At 44.6% G+C, this 25,081-nt stretch overlaps 1 protein-coding gene across 1 annotated transcript in view; it reads right to left on the minus strand.

The window, feature by feature from the left end:
- Positions 1 to 10,823: 10,823 nt before the first annotated feature.
- Positions 10,824 to 25,081, minus strand: part of FHOD3 (formin homology 2 domain containing 3) — a 415,022-nt gene continuing 400,764 nt past the window's right edge. The window contains exons 29-30 of the mRNA XM_081802533.1: positions 19,993 to 20,154; positions 10,824 to 11,423 (exon numbers count right to left, since the gene is read on the minus strand). Coding sequence (XP_081658659.1) covers positions 11,341 to 11,423; positions 19,993 to 20,154 — 245 coding nt within the window. The 3' untranslated portion in view covers positions 10,824 to 11,340. The remainder of the gene's footprint in view (positions 11,424 to 19,992; positions 20,155 to 25,081) is intronic.

The raw sequence follows: 25,081 nt of genomic DNA on the forward strand, positions 1-25,081 counted from the left end.
GGAACATTTCCATCATCACAGAAAGTTCTGTTGGGCAGCACTGCATTAGAATATTTTCATGCTGCCCTTACTCAGATCAGTTCATTTTTGTTACAGAATGTGGATACCTTAATTTGATGGGTCATAATGTTCCATGGAAATTCTTGAAGGTACAATTGTGTATGTTCTTTTTATTTTTCATAATTCTCACTGGTCCTTTTCAGTTTCCTATAAAATTTGTTGTTTCCAGTTTTGCAGTGTGATGTTTTATACATTGCCAAAATTATCTTAGTTTTTTTTTTTTTTTAAAGGCGGTAATTCTCTACTTGAACCATTTAAAAACAAAAAACAAACTCCCAAGCATTGTTTTACAGGACTCCGCATAAAGAGTTCTTATGAAACCACTGTTGACAAGAGCTTTCCACCTGCCCTGCCTACTCCCAGCTCTCAGCAATTCATGGAGTGGCAGAAAGGGACAAAGAGGGACCAAGCTATCAAGGATAACAGCTCAAGTTTAGTCTATTAGAAGAATTTTTCTGCCAGAACTGATCAAATGAAAGGGAGAGCCAACAGCACCAGATCAGTGAGTCCAGCATGTGGCTGCTGGTCCAAGACCAGTCAAAGGTAGAAGGGGATTGAGCAGGCGGGTCACCATCTACTACGCAAGCCAGCCTCTCGTGCCGATGCATCGCCTGAATCCCTTTGGAGTCAGTCCTGGCCCTGTGCTAGTTTTCACAGGAACAGCCGCAGAGGAACCGGAGTGCAGCACTGCCCTTCATATCACTGGCAGTCCTCAAAAGGCTATAGAATAGAGAAGGAGGGGGCTCCGCAAAGGTAAGGAGAGCAGTGAAGAGCTGGGCTGGCTACCTGAGTGCAGGACCTGGTGCCAAACAAAGATGGGGGGCCTCGTGTCCAAAAATTAGGAAAATAGTACCATTAAAAGTACTAAAATGTTCTCCCTTTCTTCCATGGTCTCACTCACATCTTGTTGTGGGCTTTTACTTGCTACTTAGTGCTGTCCTAAGTAACGAAAAATTTAAATTCTAAATCATTAGCATTAATTTTATTCCTCTTTATAGTACACCATTCCAGTTTTAAATGCAACTAGAAGAGCAGAGAACTCATGCAGAATCACCAAAATTAAACAAGTTACATTTCATAGCTTATGTATATATGTGGTATATATATGTATTTTGTCCTTATTAGGCAACACTGCACAAAAAAAACCTCGCTCAACTATTATTTCACTTCTTGATACGTACACATTCTATCAACACTCTTGCAGCTTACTGATGAGTAAGGAAGGGCTAAAATAAAAACTAGGAGCTGCCCTATGTTTTCTTTTTTCCTAAGTCATCATTTTCAGCAGATGTGGGTGGCTAACGAAGGAAAATGACACGAGTAAAATAAAAACTTAAAAGTAACATGAGTAGAAAAAAGATATGACTAGGTTCCGCGGTCATTCATGCTTCTTAGAATGCCATTACCTTCTTTTCGCGTTCAAATCAAGTCTGGTTCAAATAGAAAGCACGGCCTCTTGGGGCTCTCAGTGCCCCCACTTACTCAGTTGTAGGAATAACTTGCTTATGCTTGGAATCTCTTCTCAACCGGGCCATGGTGGGTCTGCTGGAATTCTGTGCACGCAGGCACCACAATGGTGCTAAGTGAATGGGGGGATGGGGAACAGTGGACACACTGCATGGATCTCCTCTGCTCCTGTGTGCCTGCCTTTGTCTTACCAGACTTCACTTACAAAACACAAGTTCAAAGACAAAATTAAGAACTTCAGACAGTGACAGGAGAGCATTCAACCACATGTGAGGCCCACTAAGTGTGGGGCCCTCTGTGCCGACTCTGGCCGTGTGCCTGTGAAGCCGCCCCCAAGAAGGAAGAAGGGAGCTCTCCTGGCGAAAGACACAACCTGTAAGCGGAGTGTGCTACGTGGGGAGAAAACTCACCCATGAGATTTATGTTTCGAAACTAAAGCAATTTAAATGGCAAGAGGTTCTACTGTAAATCAGCTGCCCAAGAAAAAGATAACTGTGGAATCACAAAATGAGAATAAGTGGCAGAATGCCTCACGATGCACTGATGTAGTTAAGATTGTGCATAAAGTGCCACATCCTCATGCTGCTTGAGTCCTATAGCAGGGAAGTACCCAAGCCAAGGACAGGACTGATGGGGGGCTACTTGCACATAATAACCCATAGGATCTATCCCTTGAAGCTGTGCCTCCCCAAACTTGAACATACATCAGTGTCACTGGACTTGTGTGTAGAAAATCAGATACATTTTCAAATCCCACTCCAGACCCACTAAATCAAAATTGCAAGGAAATATCAGGACTCTTACTCAACTGTAATTGTGACAATAACGCTTACCAAATCTGAAGCTTTCTACTTCGTGGGTCTAAGTGGTTGTGCTTTCACTGCATGGAGAAGAACTCTAAATCTGTTTTTCATCTAGAAAAGCATGTACGATGATTGGAACGGAAGGACCAAGGGACCCTGTGTGAATAGTATTTTTTAAACCTTTTATTATGGAGAATTTTAAATATTTACAAAGATAGGTAGAATAATGAACCCATGGATATGTCACCCAGTTTAAGCAGTTCTTAAGACCAAGCATATCTATACATCTGGTCTTTGGCCTTCCAGTTTTAATTTTTTAAATAATTCCATTTTAACTTACCTATTGGTTTTTAAGTTACAGTTCTTTGCATTACATTTTTAACAGTTGCTCTAAGGATTACAATATTTATTCTGTTTCCTATTGAATGCAGTACCCACTAAGACACATAGCATCCCTAAGTAGCCATATTTGTGTAGTAGAACTCTGGCCCCCTGATTGCAGGTCACTGGACAGTAGGAGGATACCAATTTAAATTGACTATACTTTAACCCTTTGGGTCTTGTGATGAATTCTCTTTGGTTTAAGCTAACCCAGACTGGATTGTTTTTCTAGCTGAGCATGCCCTGGTTAATACACAGCCTCTAATATGGAGCTATTGTGAAGATTAAATCAGGTCATTGGTGAGAAATCCAAATAGTCCCTTCTTTTTCCCTTCTTCCTTTATAATGTGACTCCAACCTTTGTTTCTATCCATTCCTTTCTTTATGGGCCATCTGGTTCTGTCTTCTGATCCACTCACTTTCCTTCCAAAACACGAGCATGGTTTCCTACCTGCCAGTGCAGGCCAGATGTCCCTGCTCTGCCTCCCAAGGTCCTGCTCCAGTCTACTCCACCTCAGAGTTCTCCATGCAGCCTAGTCCAGCAGCAGAGCCCTCTCTGGGGCAGAGTGCCACACACCGGTACCACTCAAGGAACCCTGGGTCATCTTGCCTTGTTTCCTGTCTTCAGTGGTTGTTGAGATAACGACTGTGTGTTACTTTGGCAAGCCATGCTGCTTGGTATGGAACTCCATTAACCATTAAAGGATTAAACTTCAAATCAATTAATACATAATTTTGTGCTAAATCAAGAGCTGCCTCATACTTAAGTCCAGGATAGACCAGTAGGAACAGACAACCAAGCAAAACAATAAGAAAAAAACACTGTGAAATGCTGTTAATTTAAATGTTTATGGAAATTGTGAAAAGGCAGCCACTACTTTATTTTAGAAGCAGGATACTTTAGTTCAGCTCCCAGACCACCTCTATCTGAAGACCCTGCCATAACAAAATCTGTGGCTGATACTCCAAAGTTTTGGCATCCAAACATTATCTCCCCGACGGCCTCTTGTCACTCACTGGCTGTGGCTCAAAATCTTTTATCAGATCATGTGCCTTGATTTGTGGTTTCAGATATGTAATCTTTGCGATAACCCATTCTTACATTTTTTTATAGCACCTAGCACCCAGGCCTTGCCCAGTACCCACCTGTGGTACATGTAGCACACGGAACGAAAGACCATCTAACTGGTTGTCTTCGATATCCACCCAGCTAGTTTCACGCAGATAAAATCGGTTGTGAGCGGGCTTCCTGGATGATAAGGTGAACTGCAGTAGGGAGGACCAACCAGAGGGCGACATGGTGAGAACAAGCAGCACAGGAACTGAAATAGTGCTTTATAAAGCTTTATTGCAAAGTGGACTTAGGTCTCGTCAGAGATGTGTGCTCAGCCGCAGCTGAGGTATCACAGGGAAGTTCGCACAGTCCTGATGGGGACTCAGGAGAAAGCGTATCCAGGCTGATCCGTCAGGGAGGAGAGTGCATATTTGATTGCACCAAATACCAATCATAGGGCACTCTCCTTTGAGGGCAAAAATTCCCAAGGCTCAGAACACAACATGGGCAGCGAGTGGACATAGTTTTATAGACATGGTTTTAAGTGCTTGGAGTAGATGTAGTCAAAAGCAGGTTTATACACAAATTTTACAAAAAAAAAAAAAAAAAACCCTTACATAAAATGAATAAAACAGTAACAAAGTATATACAAAGGTGTATTCTCTCATACCTGTGCTATCCAATACACTAGCGACCAACCCCATGTAGCCATCTAAACTTAAATAAAATAAAACTTAAATAAAATAAAATTCCATTCCTCAGTCTCTAGCCGCATGTCAAGTGTTCAGTAACCACATATGTCTAGTGGCTACCATACAGAATGGTGCATATATAGAACACTTCTATCACCACAGAAAGTTCTACAGGGCAGCCCTTAGACCGCACAGGACTTGTCTTCACCTTACAATTCTCAGAATAATTCTGCTGCAAAGCCCTTTTATACTCATACCGTACTCAACAAATTACCTGAAGACACTCTTTTTCTAAGACACTGCATCCTTTCCTATTATGTAGTCTTTTTATAACTCCTGTCTCACAGGGACAGCCAGGGATGAGTCAGCATGTCACTGCACACTGGAAAGGCACAGCGGGCTGTGCAGGTTCTGGGCTTTGCCCTGTGTGGCAGTCAAAGGCCGCCAGGCAGCTCAGCCTCTTGGCTTCTGCGGTGTCCAGCATGGAAAGCGGACAGAAACCAAAGAGCGAGTTTCTGCATCTTGGAGCAGCTTATCTCCTCTGCCCTTACAGGAGGACCTGACTTTGAGAACACCCTCCTGAGGTCCAGAAATAAGGAAGAACATTTCTCAAAGTACCTACCATTCGTCTGGAGGGCGGTTACCTTTTTTCACAGCCTAAAGCCTAGCAAAGAATAGCTTAGAGACCAACCAGAGCATGGACACCGACAGCCCTCAGAATAGTTCAAGTCCAGCTAAGGGAGAGACCACATCCTCCAAGCAAAAGCTTCAAATAAAGGACCAACTATTAAGGGCAAGATTAAACCTCTGGAAAACTCGCTTACCTTTACCACGGCTCCAGTTCCCAACTGTCCACTTTAAGACTTTGTAAATAAGGTTATAATCCCTTGGGAGAGAGGTGCAGGTAGATTGCTCTTGAGGGTGCATTTACATGTGTGGAGGTTCGCGAGGCACTTCTCCCACGGGTGGCTCTGGGCCATGGCTACACACACGTTCTGGAACAGAGTATTGGGATTCCAGAATATAGGCTTATTAAGCAACTTTAATAAGAAAACTTTTTTCCTTTAAACATTTGCCCTGTCCTAAAATGGACTACTGTGGCCTTAATTACTCTCTCTACAAATCATGTGTTAGACCATTTTAAAAAAGTGGGAAATCACCTTCAGTATTATCCACTAAAAACAGGAAGAATTCAGTCAAGCACAAGACAAATTAAAAAATTCATCTTGATAATCTATCATTTTTTCATGAATACAACCTTAAAAATTTTAATATAACCCAAGGGTGAACTTCTATATACATACGTTGATTTAGGACATTGTCAATTTTCTCAGCCTTTACAATTTCAGGACCGTTTTTCTTCCAAAGAGATACAAATTACTTTTTTCATACCACCTGCTGAGACAGGATGCTGGATTAGGACCCATTTCCTTCCATTGAGACTGCATTTCTAAGGTTGGGTTGAGGTGGGAATCAACTCTATTCCGTTGTCATTTCCAATCTCACGCCTTAATCTTCTAAATCAAGAAGGGCTCTGGCGTTGATTGAATTGCTCTAATCCTGAAGCCACGTCTACCACCAGCTGCTGTGTACTGAGTTCTAGTAAAGATGACCTTGTCTAAATCACTGTATCATCTAGGACATTTTTTTCAGAGACCAGATAAAGCAGCTATAAAAGCTTTCCCTAGCACCCAGCTCTTCCTGTATAGCTACCACATTTTTTATTCTTGTTTGAAAGTTGAGGTTTGCAGAAGTATAATTATTCCATCGGGTACACAGTTCAAGTATTTTTAAGACAGGAGGACTGTCTCCATTTCCTAGCCCACTTCCCTGCCCAGATGCATCTGGCTGTCCATCCCTGGAACCCCCTTCTAGAGAGTAGTGCAGGTTTAAAAGCATTTCTAGGCAGAGGCTATTAAGGGGCAGAGAGTCAGAAGGAAATTGAGCTTTCTAGTTTATTTTCTGAAGGTGCAAGAGACAAGGCCCCGCTTAGCTGGGTCAACCAAATAGTCCCAAATACTGCAGTACCCTCTCCTAGTACAGGAAGACCCACTGCTGACACAGTAACAGGTACCCTACTTACCTTGTGGTTGGTTTAATGTTGTGTATCTGTAACATGCTGTGCAGGTCCTCTCCGGAATATCTTTTCTATTTGACCAAAACCCGTCTCTCCCCGTTTCCACCTAAATCAGATAACTTCTAGATTATATCAAAATGAATAGAGGAAAATGTATTAGACACCAGCTGTCTAGCCCCTCTAATGGGAGATGAGGAGGTGAGTGTGCCTGAGTCTCTGCAGACATGGCGACTGATCCATGCAAACCTCTTCCGGCCCCACCAGCCACAAGCAAGGAAGCTGCAGCATCCAGCCCTGGACGTGCAATGGGCCCAGCACACTCTGATCCTACATAATCCTCATGAGCGGGGGTGTCACAGTCATTCCCCAGTGATGGTCAGGATGTGCTGTTTTTCATTCTCAGCTGTTCTAATTATCCAGCTGATTTAATTTTCCTGTACATGTAATGCTCTACTTCTAAATTACAAAACGTTCTGGAAGCAAATCATTGTTGCTAATCTAGTAGTTAGGAAAAATTTCCACTAAGTCAACAATTGAAACGGTGTTTGAACTACAAAATCATAAATTTGTACTTCAGGTGGATCATCTTAAACAAATACACTTTTTAAATGCAATAATTAAATAGTGCTCATTAAGAGAATATAAATGGCTTGGCCCTCACTTAGTTGAGTATCAGCAATCTGAATGAACTCTCGCCATATCCTTTCACCAATCAGAGTAGGAATCATTCCATCACGAAGTCACAAAGATGCTTCTGAGCTTCTGAACCTTTCCTGCTTATGCTAGATGTACACGGATGGCTGGGTGAGTGGGCTGCCGATTAATCATTGATGTAAAAATTGTGCATGATTATGAGCCCTTATCAAACGGGAGTTTAGATACACCACCTGGCTTCCAGGGTTAGGCTTGGTCAATATGGAGCTGACTGGCTCTCCACCCACCAGGCCTAGCCCTGGGTCAGTCTGTGCCACATGCTGAGAAGAGAGTATGTTGAAGCAGAGTCGACTGTTGATTAACAGGCTTTCTTAAGGGTTCTAAAAGAACAAAACCAGGACGAGCATGACAAGCCAGCACATACCACTTCCTGTTTTTTGCCCTTGGGGCAAGTCATTCAGTATCTCTCATCCTTACCTTCTTCCTAAAATGAAAATGCAGAATTGCTAAGTGGATTATATAAAATAATACATAGCAAGTGACCACACAGAGATGCCATCAACATTTGAGCTCTTTTAAAAATCATTCAGAAAGTCCATCCCCCCACGAATCGCCTAGCAACACAATTTTTCTACCAAATAAACTGCCTTTTGTGACAAAAACTGATGGGGCATTTTAATATCATGTACCTCAACTGCGACTGCCAAGACATTTCATCCCTTCTCCTAGGCAATCAGGTATTTTTATTTTTACATACTTCTCTGGCAAAATGTATAAATAGCTGCAGATTAGACTAAATTTTAATTTTAGTTGATGACTACCTCTCATGGCCCCAAGGGGAGGGATCATGACTCTCCTTTTTCCAGCTGAATCCTCAGCTCCTGGCACAGGGTCACCTCTATAATAGGCCCTCGCTGCAGATTTGTGACTGGTGGTTGTGACTGATTTTCTAGAGCTGCCGTAACAAATTACCACACACTTGGTGGCTTAAAACAATAGGAATTTATTCTCTTACAGTGCTAAAGGCCAGAAGTTCAACAGTAGTTTTACTGGGCCAAAACCAAGGTGCCAACAGGGCCATACTCTCTCCAGAGGCTCAGGGGGGGAATCTGTTCCTGACCTCTTTCAGTTTCGGCAGGCTGCTGGCATTCCTTAGTATGTGGCCACATTGCTCCAATTGCCGCCTCTCTGTCTTCGTAAGACCTTCTCTTTTGTGCATATAAAACCTCCCTCTACCTCTCTTAAAAGGACATTGAATGGAGCACTGGGTGTTATATGCAAACAATGAATCATGGAACACTACATCAAAAAAAAAAAAAAGGACATTTATGATTAGATTTAGGGCACACCTAGATAATCCAGGATTATCTTTCCATATCTGGATACTTACTTTATTCATATCTGCAAAGACTTTTTTTTTTTTTTTAAACGATTTTATTTGCCAGAGAGAGAGCACAAGCAGGGGGAGCAGCAGGCAGAGCAGACAGAGGGAGAAGCAGGTTCCCTGCTGAGCAAGGAGACCGATGTGGGACTCAGTCCCAGGACCCTGGGATCATGAACTGAGCCACCTAGGCATCCCCTGCAAAGACCCTTCTTTATAACATTTACAGGTTCCTGTGATTAGGACCTGCTCTCTTTGGGTGGCCATGATTTAGCCTTTAGATAGTGATACACTATCTCAGGGCCATGAGCATAGAAATGGGGGATTTGGGAGCAGTGGACAATGAGGCAGCCACCACAGGTTGGGAGCTCAGAAACCAGGTTTCCTGACTCTGATCCTGCTCTTCCTTCCTGCACTTTGTTCGATGACAGGCTTGCTTGAAAACAAAACTGGGTCTTCAACCCTCCTGGGCCCTGTGCATCCTCCCTTCCATCCCCAAATCCCTCAGTAAGTTATTTTTTAAACAGAAAAAACCTCAATATTCCAAAGAAACTAAAACCCAGGCATCTTTAACTGAAGAGATGCCAGTTCTATAATTTACTTTACTGGCAGTTCTGTAATTTCAAACTAAATTAAGAAATAGGCATGAGAATATCTATGGTGATGACCAGCAAGAGTAGCAAAGCATCTCCCAAGGGTAAGGTACTATTTATTTAATGCTTCTCAAAGGTCTTTAAGAGAAACTTAACCTCCTGAATTAAAAACAAAACAAAACAAAACAAAACAAAAAAACACCACTAACAGAGGGAGCCAGGGTAAGTGGCAACAAGGAGGGAAGAAATGAGCAACAGGAATAGTCCTTCAATTTCACTTAAAACTGCTAAACCAAGTTCCCAATAAAAAGACTCTCTGTACCTAGCTGTAACCAAGAAATTAGTTGACCTTGCTTGCTTCCTCTGAGAATTTTTTAATCCCTAAAATAAAATTAACTTCAGATTTATTCAGTCACTTCCTTCTGAACATGACCTTTTATTCCAAAGCAATAACTCAGCAGAACGCCAAGGGCCTCCAGAAGGACATCAAATTATCTGTTCACTAAATGGTGAAACAAAAATGCATCTTCCTTTTGTTTGCACATCCCAATCCCCAGTGATATGGATATTCTGTCTGTACTTGGTGCTAAGGTAACAGACAAAGGCTCTGACAGCTAAATCATATCAGAATATTACATGTTATTTAGAACCATAAGAAAATAAGCATTAATAACCTATGTATCTTTTTTGATAAAGTGATTAAACTCAATTGTCTATATACAGACCTACTGTTGGCAGATTCCAGGCTTTCCTGGGGTGCTCACATTCATCACATATTATTTGACCAATACCTGCTGTAAAGAGCTTCCAGGCTCTCAGCAGAGTGGGGACGCAGAAGCGGGGGTACCCAGTCACGGAGGCCTGTGGAGTGAACATCTGATCTTTAGCTCTTCAGGCAGCACAACTACATCTTGTCTCTAAGTCACATACACCCAGGTTCAGGAACACAGAGTCACAGAGGTTTTAAAAGTGACGCAAACATGGAATTAATAGCTTGATGACCAACCTGTGCAGTGGTTCACCTCTCCCTCTTTCCAGAGACAGAGGTTCTACCCCGGGAACCGTGCAACACTGGGGGGAGGGGTTTCTGTGGAGGCTCGGCCACCACCCAGGCACCAGCCACCCCGGTGTGGCTCCTGGCAGTGCCTTCCCCACTGGACACCTTAGCTTCTAATGACTGGTACTCGAGTGCCAAGGATTACATCTGTCACTCTGAGGTTCTCTGTAGACAAAATTTTAAACTTCCATTTTGTTTTGGGGACTTAGTAAATTTTTGGAGAAAATGAATTTTTACGTAAAAAATGAGAGAATTGCAGAATAGTTCAGTTTTTAAATGCTACTCTAATTTTTGGGTAAGCATTACAATGGAGCAAAACAGAAGTACTCCATGGATAAGGTGATCTACATGAGGTCATGGCTCACAGGTCCTGCAACAAACACCGAAGCCTAAATAATGAGTTACAAAGAGCACATTGGCAGGCCCACTCTATTAACACAAAAAAACAAACAACAACACAAGAAAGCCAAAGGGCCTCGAGGCCATTCCAAGCCACCAGAGTCCTTCTGACGAACCTGAGAAAAGATTTATTTCCCTGATTCAGAAGGAGGTGAGGCTTTGGAGCTGTTTAAGGCCTTACACCCAAGAGAAGAAAAGTTTCCAGTTATGGCATTAAACTCTATTTATTTAGTATTTGAAACATGGTGTACATTTATGAATTTGTATAAACATTTAGTACATCTAAAATCCACAACTGGTAAATAATCTGTGCTTGCTTTTTGTGTACAATTTTGGAGTTTCCATCTGGATATTTTGGTGTTGTGGAGAGACCCAGTCTGCGAACCTAATCAAACTGCCTCATATGACCACAGGAACTGTGAGAGTGATCTGCTCCTTAAAAGGGCTGCTCCTTGCACAGAAAAGGGGTCACACTTTGGAACTACTAAACCAGGTGTCAAGGAAACAAGAGAAACACAGCTGACACAATGAAGGAAGTGTCTGAAGGAGACTCTGAGCGAGCCCCATCAATGTCCAGCGCGCCACACGCAGACACCTAGAAATGGACACTCCCCTTCAGAACCTTCGGATGTTAGTGTCGAGTCTCTTCACTCCCAACTGGAGGGATTCTGCCCAGCAGGAGTTTGCGCTCTTGGGCACACTTCTCAGGGTGCCCCCAGACGTCACAGCTGCAACTCTGTGGTGCCAACCAGGCCCAGGGCCCTGGCTTCTTCTGGAGTCAGGCCGCTCTTGAGGGTCCTTCGCACTGCAGCAGCACCCACAGGTCACAAAAGGATGAGAAGACAGGGAGGTGTTAGCAGCCAGCACATGGTGATCCACTGCCCCCCCCAGCGCCCCCCAAGGACCCCCCCAGGGCAGTCGCAGGGCTCACAGATGCTCAGCCCCATCCTGCTCCTGCTGAAATGCCTGGCCATCTATCTGCCAGGGCAGGACAAATTCTGGGGCTGCAAGAGGCTGACCTGAAGAGCCAAGTGGAGGGACTGACCTTGTAAGAGGGGAGAAAGGAGGCCCACCCTTGTAAGGTTTCTGAGAAATGGGTGCAATAGTAAAGTACAGATGGCATGCGGAGAGCTCAGCCTCTGGCTAGCATAAGGAAGGGGTCAGAGCTGGAACAGTCCTTACAGAACACAGGGGAATGCAAGTTCCAATGATTGCAAACTAGATAAGATAACCCCACAAATCTGCAGGGTGAGCACTGATTTGGGGGACCTGGCCTTACAGAGCAAGGTGTTAACAAAACCGGGCAAGGGGCAGCAGCCAGGATGAATCTCTACGAGCATTGTGGGTCTCAGTCTCAACTCATCAGATGGCCTCTGGAGGCAAGAACTAGTGATTCCTTATGGACTGGATGCCAAGGAGCAAACTGCCAAACTTCTGACTGGATCTGGTAGATGTTTTCTGTGACACACACAAGGCTCAAGAAGGACCAACGACACTCTCCTCTGGGGCTTACAACTGGCAGGTGGAGGAATGCTCATATGTGACTAAGAATTGGCTTATGTTTAGCTTGGCATTATGGGTTTTCCCATTGTTTAGTGTTGATCAATTCTGACATGAAAATAAAGGCTGGATAAGGGTGAAGGAGGAGGCCGCTGTCCCTTCCAAGACAAGTCCTTTCATTTGAAAGGTTGCCTAATTACATTTTCCTTAATTTATAACTTGTATTTGGCCTACTTTCCACATAAGGTCATAGGGAGTTTGGGGTACTAGCTCTGTTTTCAGAAGAGATGTGTTATGGATACACCTTCCCCCCTAAATCCTAAATCAGCCAGAGGACCTGAGATGAGCAGGGCAGGATGAGAATGTGGAGATCAGATGTGGAGATGATCAGAATGTGGAGAAAGTAAAGCTCACCCCAGTGTCTTCCCATCTTCCCATGCCAGACCCAACTCCCCTCACCCCCACGGGGCCTGTATCCTCCCTCTCAGGGGGAGGCCTCAGATGATCTGGACGCCAGGATTCCAGCCCATGTGTCTGCAAGCAACACCCCATATTCCATGCCTTCCCGTCCTCCCTTAAGCAAAAGCCCACTCAACCTGTGGACAAAGGATCTGAAGAGATCTGGTAGAATGCACAGGGTCTAAATATCTATCAATCAATGGTTTCTTCTCTCCTGGGAATTAGCACTCTGAACAGGAGTCAACACCTAACCCATCAATTGGTCAATCAACAAATAGTTTATTATGTGCTCGGGACTTAAAGAATCGAAACACTGCTGGAAGACTCACACACATCAAGTGTGGATTTGACACAAACAGAGACACAAAGATCTGTGCTGAGGGTTACCCTCAAATCCTGCCACCACACACGACTGTATTTTCAAGCTTCGCTCTGGGCCCCCAGCCATCCGTCTGCAGCCTTCTCTTGCACTGGCTCTCCCTCTCCCCACCCTTGGCCCCTGGGCTCCAGACTGTCTCACTGGTCCAGACAAAATGTTTGGCTCCAGAGCCTCGGCTGGAGGCACATTGCATTTAACTGAGTAATGGAATTTGTTCTATGGGGCAGCAATAAAAATACTAGTTTGTAATAACCTTTTATGTTCTTTAAACACTCCTTCAAGTGTTTGTTAAAGAAAGATAATTTTAATGGCAGAAAATAAGATAAAATGTTTCTCATTCTTGACAAGGACTGCCAAGACCTCTCTTCCAAGACACAAAATCCGGCTTGAAGAAGACCATGCTGCACGAGCAGGGCATCTTGAACTTCACTAGGCACAGAAGGTGGCATGGACATGAGTCTATGAACTCTAATCACTGAGGCTTTCGGTATACATGCTTGGCCAGATGACTACAGAAGACTTCCCAAACTGATGGGCATTTCGCAGGAGGGCATTTAAAGACACTTCCTTAACACCTGTTCACACATTTGCTTTAGTCCTATAACTGTGGTGTTCAGTTCAGTTCATGTAAATACTTGAATAAGGACCCTGGCACCTTGTAGGATGTGCAGTAATCTCACTGATACGGGCACTGAGCCGGCCTCTTTGGGGCAGGCACAGAGAATAGAACCAAGCTTAATGGCGCTGCTTTGGCCCCGCTGCCTGACTGCACAGAGATGTGCTCTCAGCCTCGTAGCCTCTTCTTAGTTTTGAGGGGCCACAACCCTTGGGGTCCTCCCTTGCCCCTTCTGCCTGGGCTCAGGTGTTCTCTGCTGCAGAGGAAAAAGCCAGCATAGGCCAGGTCTTTTTGCTCGCCAGGTGTGTCCCTAAAAAGGAATTCATAGAAAAACCTGCCCCATTAATGGAATCCGACTTTCTGTGGGCCTTCGTGGCAACTGAGATAAATTTTCTCATATTAAATACAATCCCCACATCATAAACATATGATGTATATAGTAATATACATATACATGTAATATACATATACAAAGTAATATAGGAACCCCCCAAAGACCTTAAGAATCTGAACCCTTCCTTTGTTAAAAAGTAACATCACTTGAAAAGACGTGTGAAATGAAGATGATCATTGAAATCGGCTTTGTGCTCCCGTTCAAATTATGCATACAAAGGGCCTCTTTGGGTATCCATTCATCCATCTGCCTGCTCATCAATTCGTTTGTTCATTCATTCATCCATTCATTCACTCACTCAGCAAAGGTTCCTTGCGCCTCTACCCTGAGCCAAGTGTTGTGATCAGGGAGGCAGGGGACCGACAGGGACACACTAGGAGGAGAAAGGCTCAGGGTAGCAGACCCTGGCTGGAAAGGGTGTTGGCTCTCACTCAGTTTCTGGAAAGCAAGAAAGAACTGGGACATAAGAAAAAGAAGGGACCAGCAAATGGGCTGGCAGGATATGGAACTTGCACCATAGTAACAAGTCATCAAATGGGGATTTCTCGAGTCCTAGAGTGGGGGGGGAGTGCTGGCGTATGTCTGATAAGATAACGTCTGGGCCCCTCTCCGCTCCCCACTCCTGCTTCCCGCTTGAACGCTCTGGCTACGGCGTAGCTGCTCCCCAGCCTGTTACCTGTGCCCACCTCCCCCCCTGCAGCCGCTTAACACAGAACAGCCCGTGCAAATGTTTGTCCTTGTGTGCCTTGCAGCTCTTCCCGGAGACGGCACGGGTCACTTTGCCGGCACCAGCAGCCACTCTCTGGCCCAGGCACTGTCACCAGCGGGATCAGGCACAGGAGAGCCTCAGCTGTCAACATGCAGCACCGCGGCGTATGGGGACTCAGGGAAAAACCGCAAGTTCTTTTTCTCTCCCCGCCCCCAGAATTGAAAAATATTTTGATCCTACAAAGAGCTCTCAGGTGGCTCTTTGCTAAAAATGAGCTGAATCTGAGAATTACAGTGATGGCAGCCTCCATTTACTGAGGGTTAACCTGGATGATTCCATTTATTCTCTATGGAAACCCTATGAGAAGAGTACTGTTATTATTTCTCCAGCAAGTGTGCAGACAGCACAGAGAGATGAAGTCCCTGGCCCGAGGGCACACAGGAAATGGTCCACAGAGGGATTTAAGGCAGGACATGTGAGATGCAGCCTACCCTGGAAACAGCAGGACACATTCCCACCATCTTTTATACCCGTGGGACATCCACCAAGTCTTAACCTCCATATGACAGAAATCTATTTGCACTCTTTCACCTTTAGATCACTGATAGTTTTTGTCTCTTTTGCACATAGTGCCAAACAATTTGGAAATAAGTTAGCTTTTTTGTAATCCCTAAGATTCAGCTAAAGATTTTCTATCAAGTATACAGAGAGTAGTGTGTCTAGGACTACGGGGACTAATATCAGAACTTCAAGAGGTCTTAAATGTATGTACCAGGTGGCTGGGAAGTAACAAGACTGCTCCTATTTATTCATGCCTTGTTTCTTGAGGGACCTGTCCACTAAATGGAGCCAAAATGGCGGGTTCAGTCATGTCTCTTTGGACTTAAATATAGGGAACTGTTTTAAGCTCTATCACAATTATTGATTCTATATTAGACTTTCTGAAGGTTGGTCCATTTTGTTCTGTCAATGTCGATTATCTAACCATCTGAGTTCTTTTTCTTGTTTCCACCCTCCATCTTGTTTTTCCTCATAAATCTATTAGAAGCAGAGGTTTCCCAAATTGACAGGCATTCTACAAAATAACTGACCAGTACTTTTCAAAAGTGTCAAGCTCTTAAAATGTCCTCCACACATCAGAGGAGGCATGCCATCTCAATGCAATGGAACAGCCTGAGTAGGGTAGTGGAACAGAAAGAGGACATTCATAGAAATACTGGTGAAACCTGAATCAAGCCTCTAGTTCAGTTAATAGTAAAATATTTCCAGACTCTTCTGAATCTGCCTCTTTGACCCGAAGCTTCTGGCTGAGCTTCTTGCGGCATCAGAGTCCTGACCTCTGGCCCGGCCTACGTATGGGCTTGGGTGCGAGGCCTGTACGCCCTAATGTTGGACCTGCCTTCAGGGCCTGGGTGATGTGGGGTCTGTTGGCCATTCGGACAGCACCTCCTCTTGTTCAGGCCCGATTTCTCTTCCAAGTTCCCAGACTCTGATTACGCCCTCCATCCCTCCCCCACCCTGCACATCCCTTCAAGTCTCTTTCCTGCGTCTGTCCCTCCCCACCTCTGAGACGCCCCCAACACAGAGCAAAGGTTGAAAAGCCTTCCTCACTTCCTGCTCTCGCTTTTCTAGAGAGAAGGCCTTAAAATCACCAGAGGCTTAAAGGGGGCTGCGAGAAATCAGAGAGGCACGGTCAGCTCCATCCTGTTCTGTCACCCTGTCCTTCAGCCTGGAGGAGACACTAATGGTGGCCCCCCCCGCGAGGCGCGCACCCTCCAGCGGGCCCTCTACAAGGCAGCGACTCTCCACGCGCTTCAGGGGAGAGGCTGTCGGGCCTCTCTTGGGCTTCTTTTTGTCCTGTCCCGTGGCCTAGACACATGGGCGGGCACCCTCAGCTATCTTTAGAGGAAGGTCAGCCCCCCTGGAATGAGCTCTAAGAATAATCAGGGGCTGAGTAACTGAATGAGGTCGTTGAGGAGAAGACAGAAGTTTGAGAAATTTTGGTCCTTTCCACTAACGTCTTATTTGACTATATTTGCAAGAGCATGGGTTTTCAAGCCTCTGTTTTACTGCCATTGTTAGCTTGTCCTATAAAAGCATATAAAATTGATTCACAGTCGGTAAGCAAAAACTATTTAAACAACACTCAGGAAGTTTTTCTTGATGGGATTAATGGGAAAATTGCTGGGTATTTCCAAATACTACTTTGGAGAAGTAGAGACAAGTGAACGGAGTTGTGTGCTGATCAGATCCAGGGCTGGATCTAATATTTTGTGAGGCGTATCTCCCGTTTTCCCTAAAACAAATTCAATAATTTTTCGGATCTGAGGGTTTTCTTTCTCCATGAAATTCTACTTAACAGACAGCATGCTTACATCCCTCAAGATTCTGTAAAAGAAATAACATTTTAGTTACATCAAATCAATATGAGCTATGTCACATGCCCTTTGAGAGGGATGTTGAAGCTTTAGGATGCGATGAGGAGGCCGTCATGGTGGGGGCGGGGTACTGGGGGTTAGGGTGTCAGATCAAATCAAGGTTCTGTGCTCCTTCCCCAGCAGTCCCTGGAACTAGACTTCCAGCTCTTTCCACTGAGAAACTGTTCTTATAAGGGTGACCAATTAAGATCTTAATTAGCTATGAAATTGGCCAGTTTATTTTTAGGTCATAGCAAAGTAATCACATCTTTAGAGAAATACAGTTCTGTGCCCAAACTTCATGGCCATGTCACAGGTGGGGCCCAGACCCCCACCTGAGAAGGAAACTCAACAGGAAAATGATATCCAGCCTCTCTCTACTGTGACAAGATCTGGCTCCCCTGGGAAAAGAGAATAGACAGACTATGAGTCCCTAAACCCTGTTCTGTTCTGCGATGGTCTGGGCTGGTGGCCATAAGAGGCCAGCCAGCTGAGCAGAGACTTTCTTCCAAAGATAGGTCCAAGAGAAAAGAACATCGGGGAGCAGCTCCCCCTTCGTACCAGACACCAGGGCCCATCCTGCAGAATCACACTGGTAAGAATATTTCAAACGCCATCCAGCTTCAGGATTTTCTAGAGAAGGCCAACATTCAGGACGCCTAAGAGAACAAACAGCCCTGGGACAAAAGAGCTGCCCCGATATGATGAAAAGAGAAACCTATATAAGAAAAAACCAAGAACCTCCCAGAATGTTCTCTCTCAGTCTGATCCACCAGCTGATTGGAGAACCTCGGCTAGAATCAGGGGCAGCCACATGAGAGTGCATTGGATCCATCATTTCACAGGCTAAAAATCAACCGGACAAGTCAAAACACTTTACTTAATGAGACCCAATGGTCACCAGCTGGAAAAGCAAAACTGAGCCATGGTAACCTGCGAATCGATTAAGACGCCTTGCCTGTGTCCCCACCGGCTGCATATTTCAAGCTTTAGCAGGACATTTGGCATGCGCAGTCCTAGTCACCAGCATCAAACATGAAAGCAGACATTTAATTATCTTGGAGAATTCTCAAGCGGCTTGGAGGTCGTAAATTTCTAGGCTATGGGATGGATTCTTTTTGGTTTCCTGCAATAGCTGGACTATTACTGTCTTTAGCCAAATGAGTGATGGCCCAAATACGGTGGTTATTCATTACCCACTTGCCTCATCACGGCCATTAAACAATCAAATCAAATACAACATTGTTTGAGAGGGAGGCCCAAACCACGGAACTTCGCATCGATTCTGCAGATTGTTTTTTTTCTTATTCCTTTAACCTCTCGTGAGAAAGCTGGAGTTTATCATCCCTCTTAAACAGAAATCAAAGTAACTTTCCCCCGTCTTAAATTTCTGTTGATGGTGCCATTACTAATAAATTAAGCCTGTTACAGATAAACACTTACATACATGCAGGGCTGTATTTGTTGTAGTAACTGCAGCGCAGAATAAAATGTGTTTGGCTGAATAAAAAGAATATACGGCTGTTTTGCATAAGATTGGAATGGAAACGATACCACAGGAAATTTAGTTTATATCAACCACAAAAACAGGCAAACTATCTCCCTGGCCAGATTGAAGAGGAAAATTAATTATGACTGTGTTATTGTTCCCAGTGACATTATGTGTCTCTCTAAGAATCTGGTTCTCTCTAGACCGGAGGACAGGGCCTACACTCTTTGCCAACGCAGGCATATAACCTGGGGGAGGAGCACATACCCTCGGCCTCGGGGGACTGGCCAGGTCACTAGTGGCCTCATGCGGTCGCCCTTTCTGAGGGCTCTGGCCCCGCATGGCCCACCTTCCGTGAGGGCATCCCCTTCCCGGCATTTTCTCCGCCCCCTCCCTTGGGCTCTGCAGCTCAAACCCTGAACCCCTCCTGTGTGAATCTCAAAGGTGGCACCAAAGGAGTCTGAGTTCTTACTGAACTCCCGCCTACCTGGAGTCACTCTCCTTTCACTTTCTGGAGCCGGGAGGAGGAAGCCTGGTTACCTCCTTCTTGTGATGGTCATAAATCCCTATGCCCCTCACCATCCCTGATTCCTGAAGGCAGAGCCGCGCGAGACTCAAGCCGGTCTCCTGAGCTGAGTGACGCAGCGTCGGGGCCAAAGGCTGGGGGCTGAGCTTTTTCCTAAAACACGCGAGGGTCAAGACTAGCGCAGACACATGTCAAAGGATACAGAGGAACCCTGTTTCTGTACGGAGAGCAGCCCCTTTGAGAGCAAGCATGGTGCCCACAGAGGCAGCCCCACATCCATCGTTCCGTGGGCAGAAGCAGGCAGTGGACTCAGACAAAGGGGAAAATCAGTCCCTTTGATTTAGTGGAAATTCTCTGGTCGGTACCAAAAGAAGCAAAACCAAACTGGTCAACCTAGATTAACGTTAAGTATTCTAAGCACCCTAACGACCATAAAATCATTGGTTTTTCACCTTCGACATATTTGTGAGCAGCAGTGAATCCTTTGGGGACCCATCTTCAGCTAGAAAGTGGTCACCGCTGCAGAAATATGGCCTCAGCAAAGCATCTGGGGCAGTGCTTGGCAATGGCCCCCCTGTACCCACCCCTGCACGCCAGAGATATGTAAGGGTCCTTTGGACCTTCCTGGGAACATTAAGAATGGAGGGAGGCCTGACCAGAAGCGGCAAATACACTGGGCGGGTGTGCCTGCAGCCCCCTCCCCCACAATGGCAGTGTTGGTTGTCAACCAGGAAACCTTTCATTGCTGAGCTCGGGTGGGCCCTCCAGGCATCACTGACAACTGACTGGAGCCGGCCTCTGGGTGTCTGCCCTTTCCAGGGCATACAGAACAGGAGGCCAGCTCCCTGCAGGGCAAGGCCCTCACCCTAGCTCCAAGGCACTTACGAGACTTCCGGTTGGCCCGGGAGCGCTTCCTCTCCCGAGGCACCACCCGCTGACTGGGCACCTGGGTGGCCGACTTGACAATGCGATCCATGATCTCATCGGCTGCATCATCCGTGACGTTAGGGGAGTCATCGGTTCCCATCGTCCAGGAACTAGTGGATCCTGAAGAATTAAACAACCAGAGAGCAGGAACACACTAGAGAAAATGCCAACGCTGCCCTTCCGAGCACGGAGCTCTGTCAGCAACAGATCACAGCCTCGGCCAGAGCGAGAGCGTCAGCCTGCCAGATCTGGGGGTACTCACCTGTCCCCCACTGTGACCTTGACCGCTACTCCCATTCATGTGCACTTAGAGCACTTACTTAATACTACCCTGTAACACAGCTGCTGAAGGCCTCCACCTGACAGGCCCCATGATCGTGGGAGGGCGGACATCCCATCACAGAGCACATCACAGATACTCGGTGATGGACACCCAGTAATGTCCAGAGATATGTGTCAATTCAGCTCTCTATCCATGGCTGTCTAGGCCTAGGAAATGTCAACTAACCTTAACATCTCTTCTAGTTAAATAAAAATCATGGATTTTGTCACGGTTTATCTTTGGATTAATCTTTTTTTTTTTAAAGGAACTTTATTTTTTTAAGGTTTATTTATTTTCAGAGAGAGAGCGAGCTAGCGCAAGTGAGTGCACCGTGTTGGGGGGGGGGCAGAGGGAGAGAGAGAGAATCTCAAGCAGACTCCCTGCTGAGCGCAGAGCCCAACAAAGAGCTTGATCTGAGAACCCTGAGATCATGACCTGAGCTGAAATCAAGAGTCAACTGCTTAACTGACTGAGCCACCCTGGATAACTTAACCTTTAAAAATCGTAACAGGAGGGGCACCTGGTTGGTTCAGTTGGTTAAGCATCTGCCTTCAGCTCAGGTCATGATCCCAGGGTCCTGGGGTAGAGCCCTGAGTTGGGTTCCCCGCTCAGCAGGGAGTCTGCTGTGCACACGCGTGCACGCACGCTCTCTCTCTCATTCTGTGTCAAATAAATAAATAAAATATTTAAAAAATCAAAACAGGATTACCTTCTTCAACTAGCAAAGCAGGAACAGACATAAATTTTTCTTTGCTTCTTGACTAGGAAAATACATTTATAAATAATTGTCTATTAAGACAGAGCAGGTCTAAGTCTGGCATAAAAGCATCTGCCTATAGACAAGCAAGAAGAAAGCACCACGAAAACATGAGCTCCCAAGTATCAAGAACTGTGCCTTCATGATAGATCAACTTCCTTGTGAAATCTCTTCTATAAGATGGGAAATACGCTTCTGTAAGAAGACATGCAATGCGCTCAAAATTGTGAATTTCCTCCACATACATGATCCTTTGTAATAAACATACAACTTCAGAAGCCTGTAGGTGGGTGTTCTCAGACTCTATGCCTATGGAACACAGGTATTTGGAGCCTAAGGTCCAGCTGAAGAACCGTCAGCTTTTCGCCAACCACAGGCAGAAATGTTAGTAAACATATACCTTACATTCTTGAGTTCTATTCCCATACTAATTTTGAAAAGTTTTTGGCATTTGGATATTGACGGCAATAGTTGGGAATAGCTGCTCACAGTTCAGTAGATTGTGATTTTTGTGGACATGTGTTTGTGGTTGAAATTTTACAGTAAATACATAATATGCTATAATGTAGTCCTAATTTCTGCCAGTAAAATGCATATTGCTGAATTGCATACATAAATGATTCACACTTTGCCAAACGAGTAGCAGGACTCCTGGGGCTCTACCACATGCATGTATCTATAGGTCAATATGTTTTCTAATGACAACGTTTGTTGTCATTGTTGATGTTATTTTAAGCATTTGTTGTATGAATGGGAGCAGAGCTACAGCCCTAGCATATAAAAGAAGAGTAACTTGTATTTTTTCTGCTTATGCCCAAGGGCACTTGATCCACTTGCTTCCATCCGATTAAATCTTTCAGCATCATAAAACCCTTTAAAAACAGGCTCCTCTCAGAAAGGAATTTTTGAAATGGCTGAACTTTCTTGCACTCTCAGGATGGACCAGGTGGTCTAACTGGAGGGAGGAGGCCTCCACTGTCATAGCTTTTACCCTGGGACCCTTCTGCGCTTCTGAACAGTGGTCTTCCTCAGATCAGACAGGGCAGTCAATAGTACAATTGTGTTTTGGCCAGCAATTTCCGCTTTTCCCTTCTACCTACTGATTTGTAATTCCATGTCTCATTTTAAAATGCTAAGCTACCCTTCCAAAAACACACACGTTTCAATCAACTGTATTTGCTCATGATACATTTTCAGAGCACTGGGCCAAAAATGAAGGCATCATCTGATCTTCCTACTAAGAATGACCTATTTTTCCCATCCTAGACATCCCCAGGGATCTGCTTTCACTGTAATGTGTCAGGAGATGCTTCAGAGGGACGTGTTGCCATATGTTCAGGATTGCCAGACTTGGTTTTGTGATGATGTCATTCTTTTATGACCTCAGTCCTGGTTCTGCTTTTTTATCCCCCCGCCGCCCCTTTGGTTACTTTCCTGCCTGGTAACTGTTTATATGCATTCTTTCTGGTCATGTATAGGATTTTTTTCCCTGGAAACTTGTACCCACATATAGCATCAGGGAAACACTGCCCATACTTTTTACAGACCCCAAGAGGCCATTGGCTCACAACAGTCTCCCAAGTGTTAGCAAGACATTTATTTTTTTTTTTTTAAGATTTATTTATTTATCTTAGAGAGAGTGTGTGCAGGTGCGTGTGAGTGGGGCGGGGGGAAGGCAGAGGGAGAGGGCAAGAATCTCAAGCAGACCCCCTCCCCCACTGAGTGTGGAGCCCAACGTGGGGCTCGATCTCACGACCCTGAGATCATGACCTGAACTGAAATCAAGAGTCGGATGCCTAACTGACTGAGCCACCCAGGTGCCCCGCAAGACATTTATATATACTGAGATGTGGTAGAAGAAATGAAGCATTATAGACTATGATAGCACCATATCACTTTATTTTGACTTCATTTTAAAAAATATGTAAATTGATAATGTACACTTGTTGAATCACAATGTTGCATACCTGCAACTAATGTAACATTGTGTGTCAACTATACTTCAATTTAAAAAAAAAAGTGTAAATTACCGTTTGAAAGAAAACATTGTAATTTATTTTTTCCCTTAAAAATCTGACCTAAAGTAATAGTCTAAAAGGGGAATAATTATATCAAAAAAGAGACTATATTTTAATGTAATAAAAGCTTGCCTGTGGTTCTGAAAGAATTTCCCTGGATACAGACTTTCCTCTTGGCAGTTTGAAGATGTCATTCCACTTTCATCTGACTTCCATAGCTTCTGATAACAGTGAGCCCTCATTCTGATGTTTGTATCTTAGAAGGTAATTTATCTTTTCCATCTGACTTTTTAAAAGATTTTATCTTCATCGTTGGTTTTTAGCAGTCTGCCCACATTATACCTAGGCATGGTTTTCTTTTTATTTATTCTCCTTGGATTTGCTAAGTTTCTTAAATATGTGGGTTGATATATATCACCAGCATTGGGAGATTCTCAGACATTAGCTCTTCAGTTAATGCTTCTTATCCTTCTCCTTCTGCTGCTCCAATTACACATAGGGGAGACCGTTGGATTGTGCACCTCACACCTTACATTTTATTCTGTTCTGTCCATTTTTTCCTCGTTATGCTTCACTTTGTACATTTTCTTGTACAATAACTTGTCTCTGAATTCACTAATCCTTTCCTTTGCTGGGACAAGTCTGCTCTTAAACCCACACAATGAGTTCCTTATTTCGGATATTTCTTTTGCAGTTCTTGAATGTCCATTTGATTTTTTTTTTTTTTTTTAAGATTTTATTTATTTGACAGAGAGAGAGATAGAGAGAGCAGGAACACAAGCAGGGGGAGTGGGAGAGGGAGAAGCAGGCCTCCTGCCGAGCAGGGAGCCCGATGCAGGACTCGATCCCAGGACCCTGGGATCATGACCTGAGCCGAAGGCAGACACTTAATGACTGAGCCACCCAGGCACCCTCATTTGATTAAAGATTAAGTTCCAATTTGCTGTTGAAATGATACACCTTTTAATCAATTTGTCTATATTTTCCTTTACATCTTTTAACATTTGTAATGGTTAAAACTTGGCTGCAGATTTCAACATCTGGACCACCTGTGGATCTGTTGCCACTGCCTCCCGGGGCAAAGGTGGGGGGAGGCAGCCCTTCTTCTGTCATCTTAACTGCCTATCAAAGTAAAAACCCTGCTAAAAGGTAAAGACCGAAGTCCAACATTAAGAAGCAGAGGAAGGAACTAGAGTGGTATTGAACTCACCTGGAGTTGAGAAACAAAAGAAAAGAAGAAAAACATCTGGTAATTTCATAAAACGCCTGAAGTGCAGCCCCGCTAGGGAATTCCACATAAACCTTAGGGATCTGGAACACTGCCTGGAAGCAGCGTTCAAGTTTCAAGACTCCTCCGTAGATGGCAGTTTGTGGTCCTTGGGTTGACAAGAAGCTCCAAGGAACTATATGCACCATGTAACCCACTCTCTTCTAAAGAAAACTTGAAACTACATTTATTTTTTCTTTTATGTTGAAGTTAATATTACTATCATTCTCTGTTTATATTTAACAGAGTTGACGACAGCAAAATTCCAAAAGCACTGGTCGGTCTACAAAGGCAGTTAGAAGTCACTGAAGGGCTTTCTCAGGGGTTTCTCCAGCTTGCAGCTGCCCGCCATCTCGTGAGTCTGAATGTTCTCCCGAGCCTGGGACAACGCCTGATGGGCACTGCTTGAGCTCATTGTTTTACCGAGTTTCTGTGATAGGTAAGCTAACCCACAGCCCAGTTTACCGGGCCTGTTCTCTTTGGTCACCCAGTACAATGACTACCAGGACCACTGCCACATGCCAGAGCATGACAACTTAGACAATAAGTGATACGCCACCTTCTAGCTCTGCACGTAGCACGTGCTAAGCAAACACCGAGAGGAGAAAGCCTGTCCTCCAGAAGTTTGTTCTCTTTAGTGATAAAGTCTGTAATCTTGAGGCAGCCCGAACTGGGGGCTCAGG

The sequence above is a fragment of the Leptonychotes weddellii genome, chromosome 13, assembly GCF_054177405.1.
Source record: "Leptonychotes weddellii isolate Sample4059 chromosome 13, ASM5417740v2, whole genome shotgun sequence".
Taxonomy (NCBI): domain Eukaryota; kingdom Metazoa; phylum Chordata; class Mammalia; order Carnivora; family Phocidae; genus Leptonychotes; species Leptonychotes weddellii.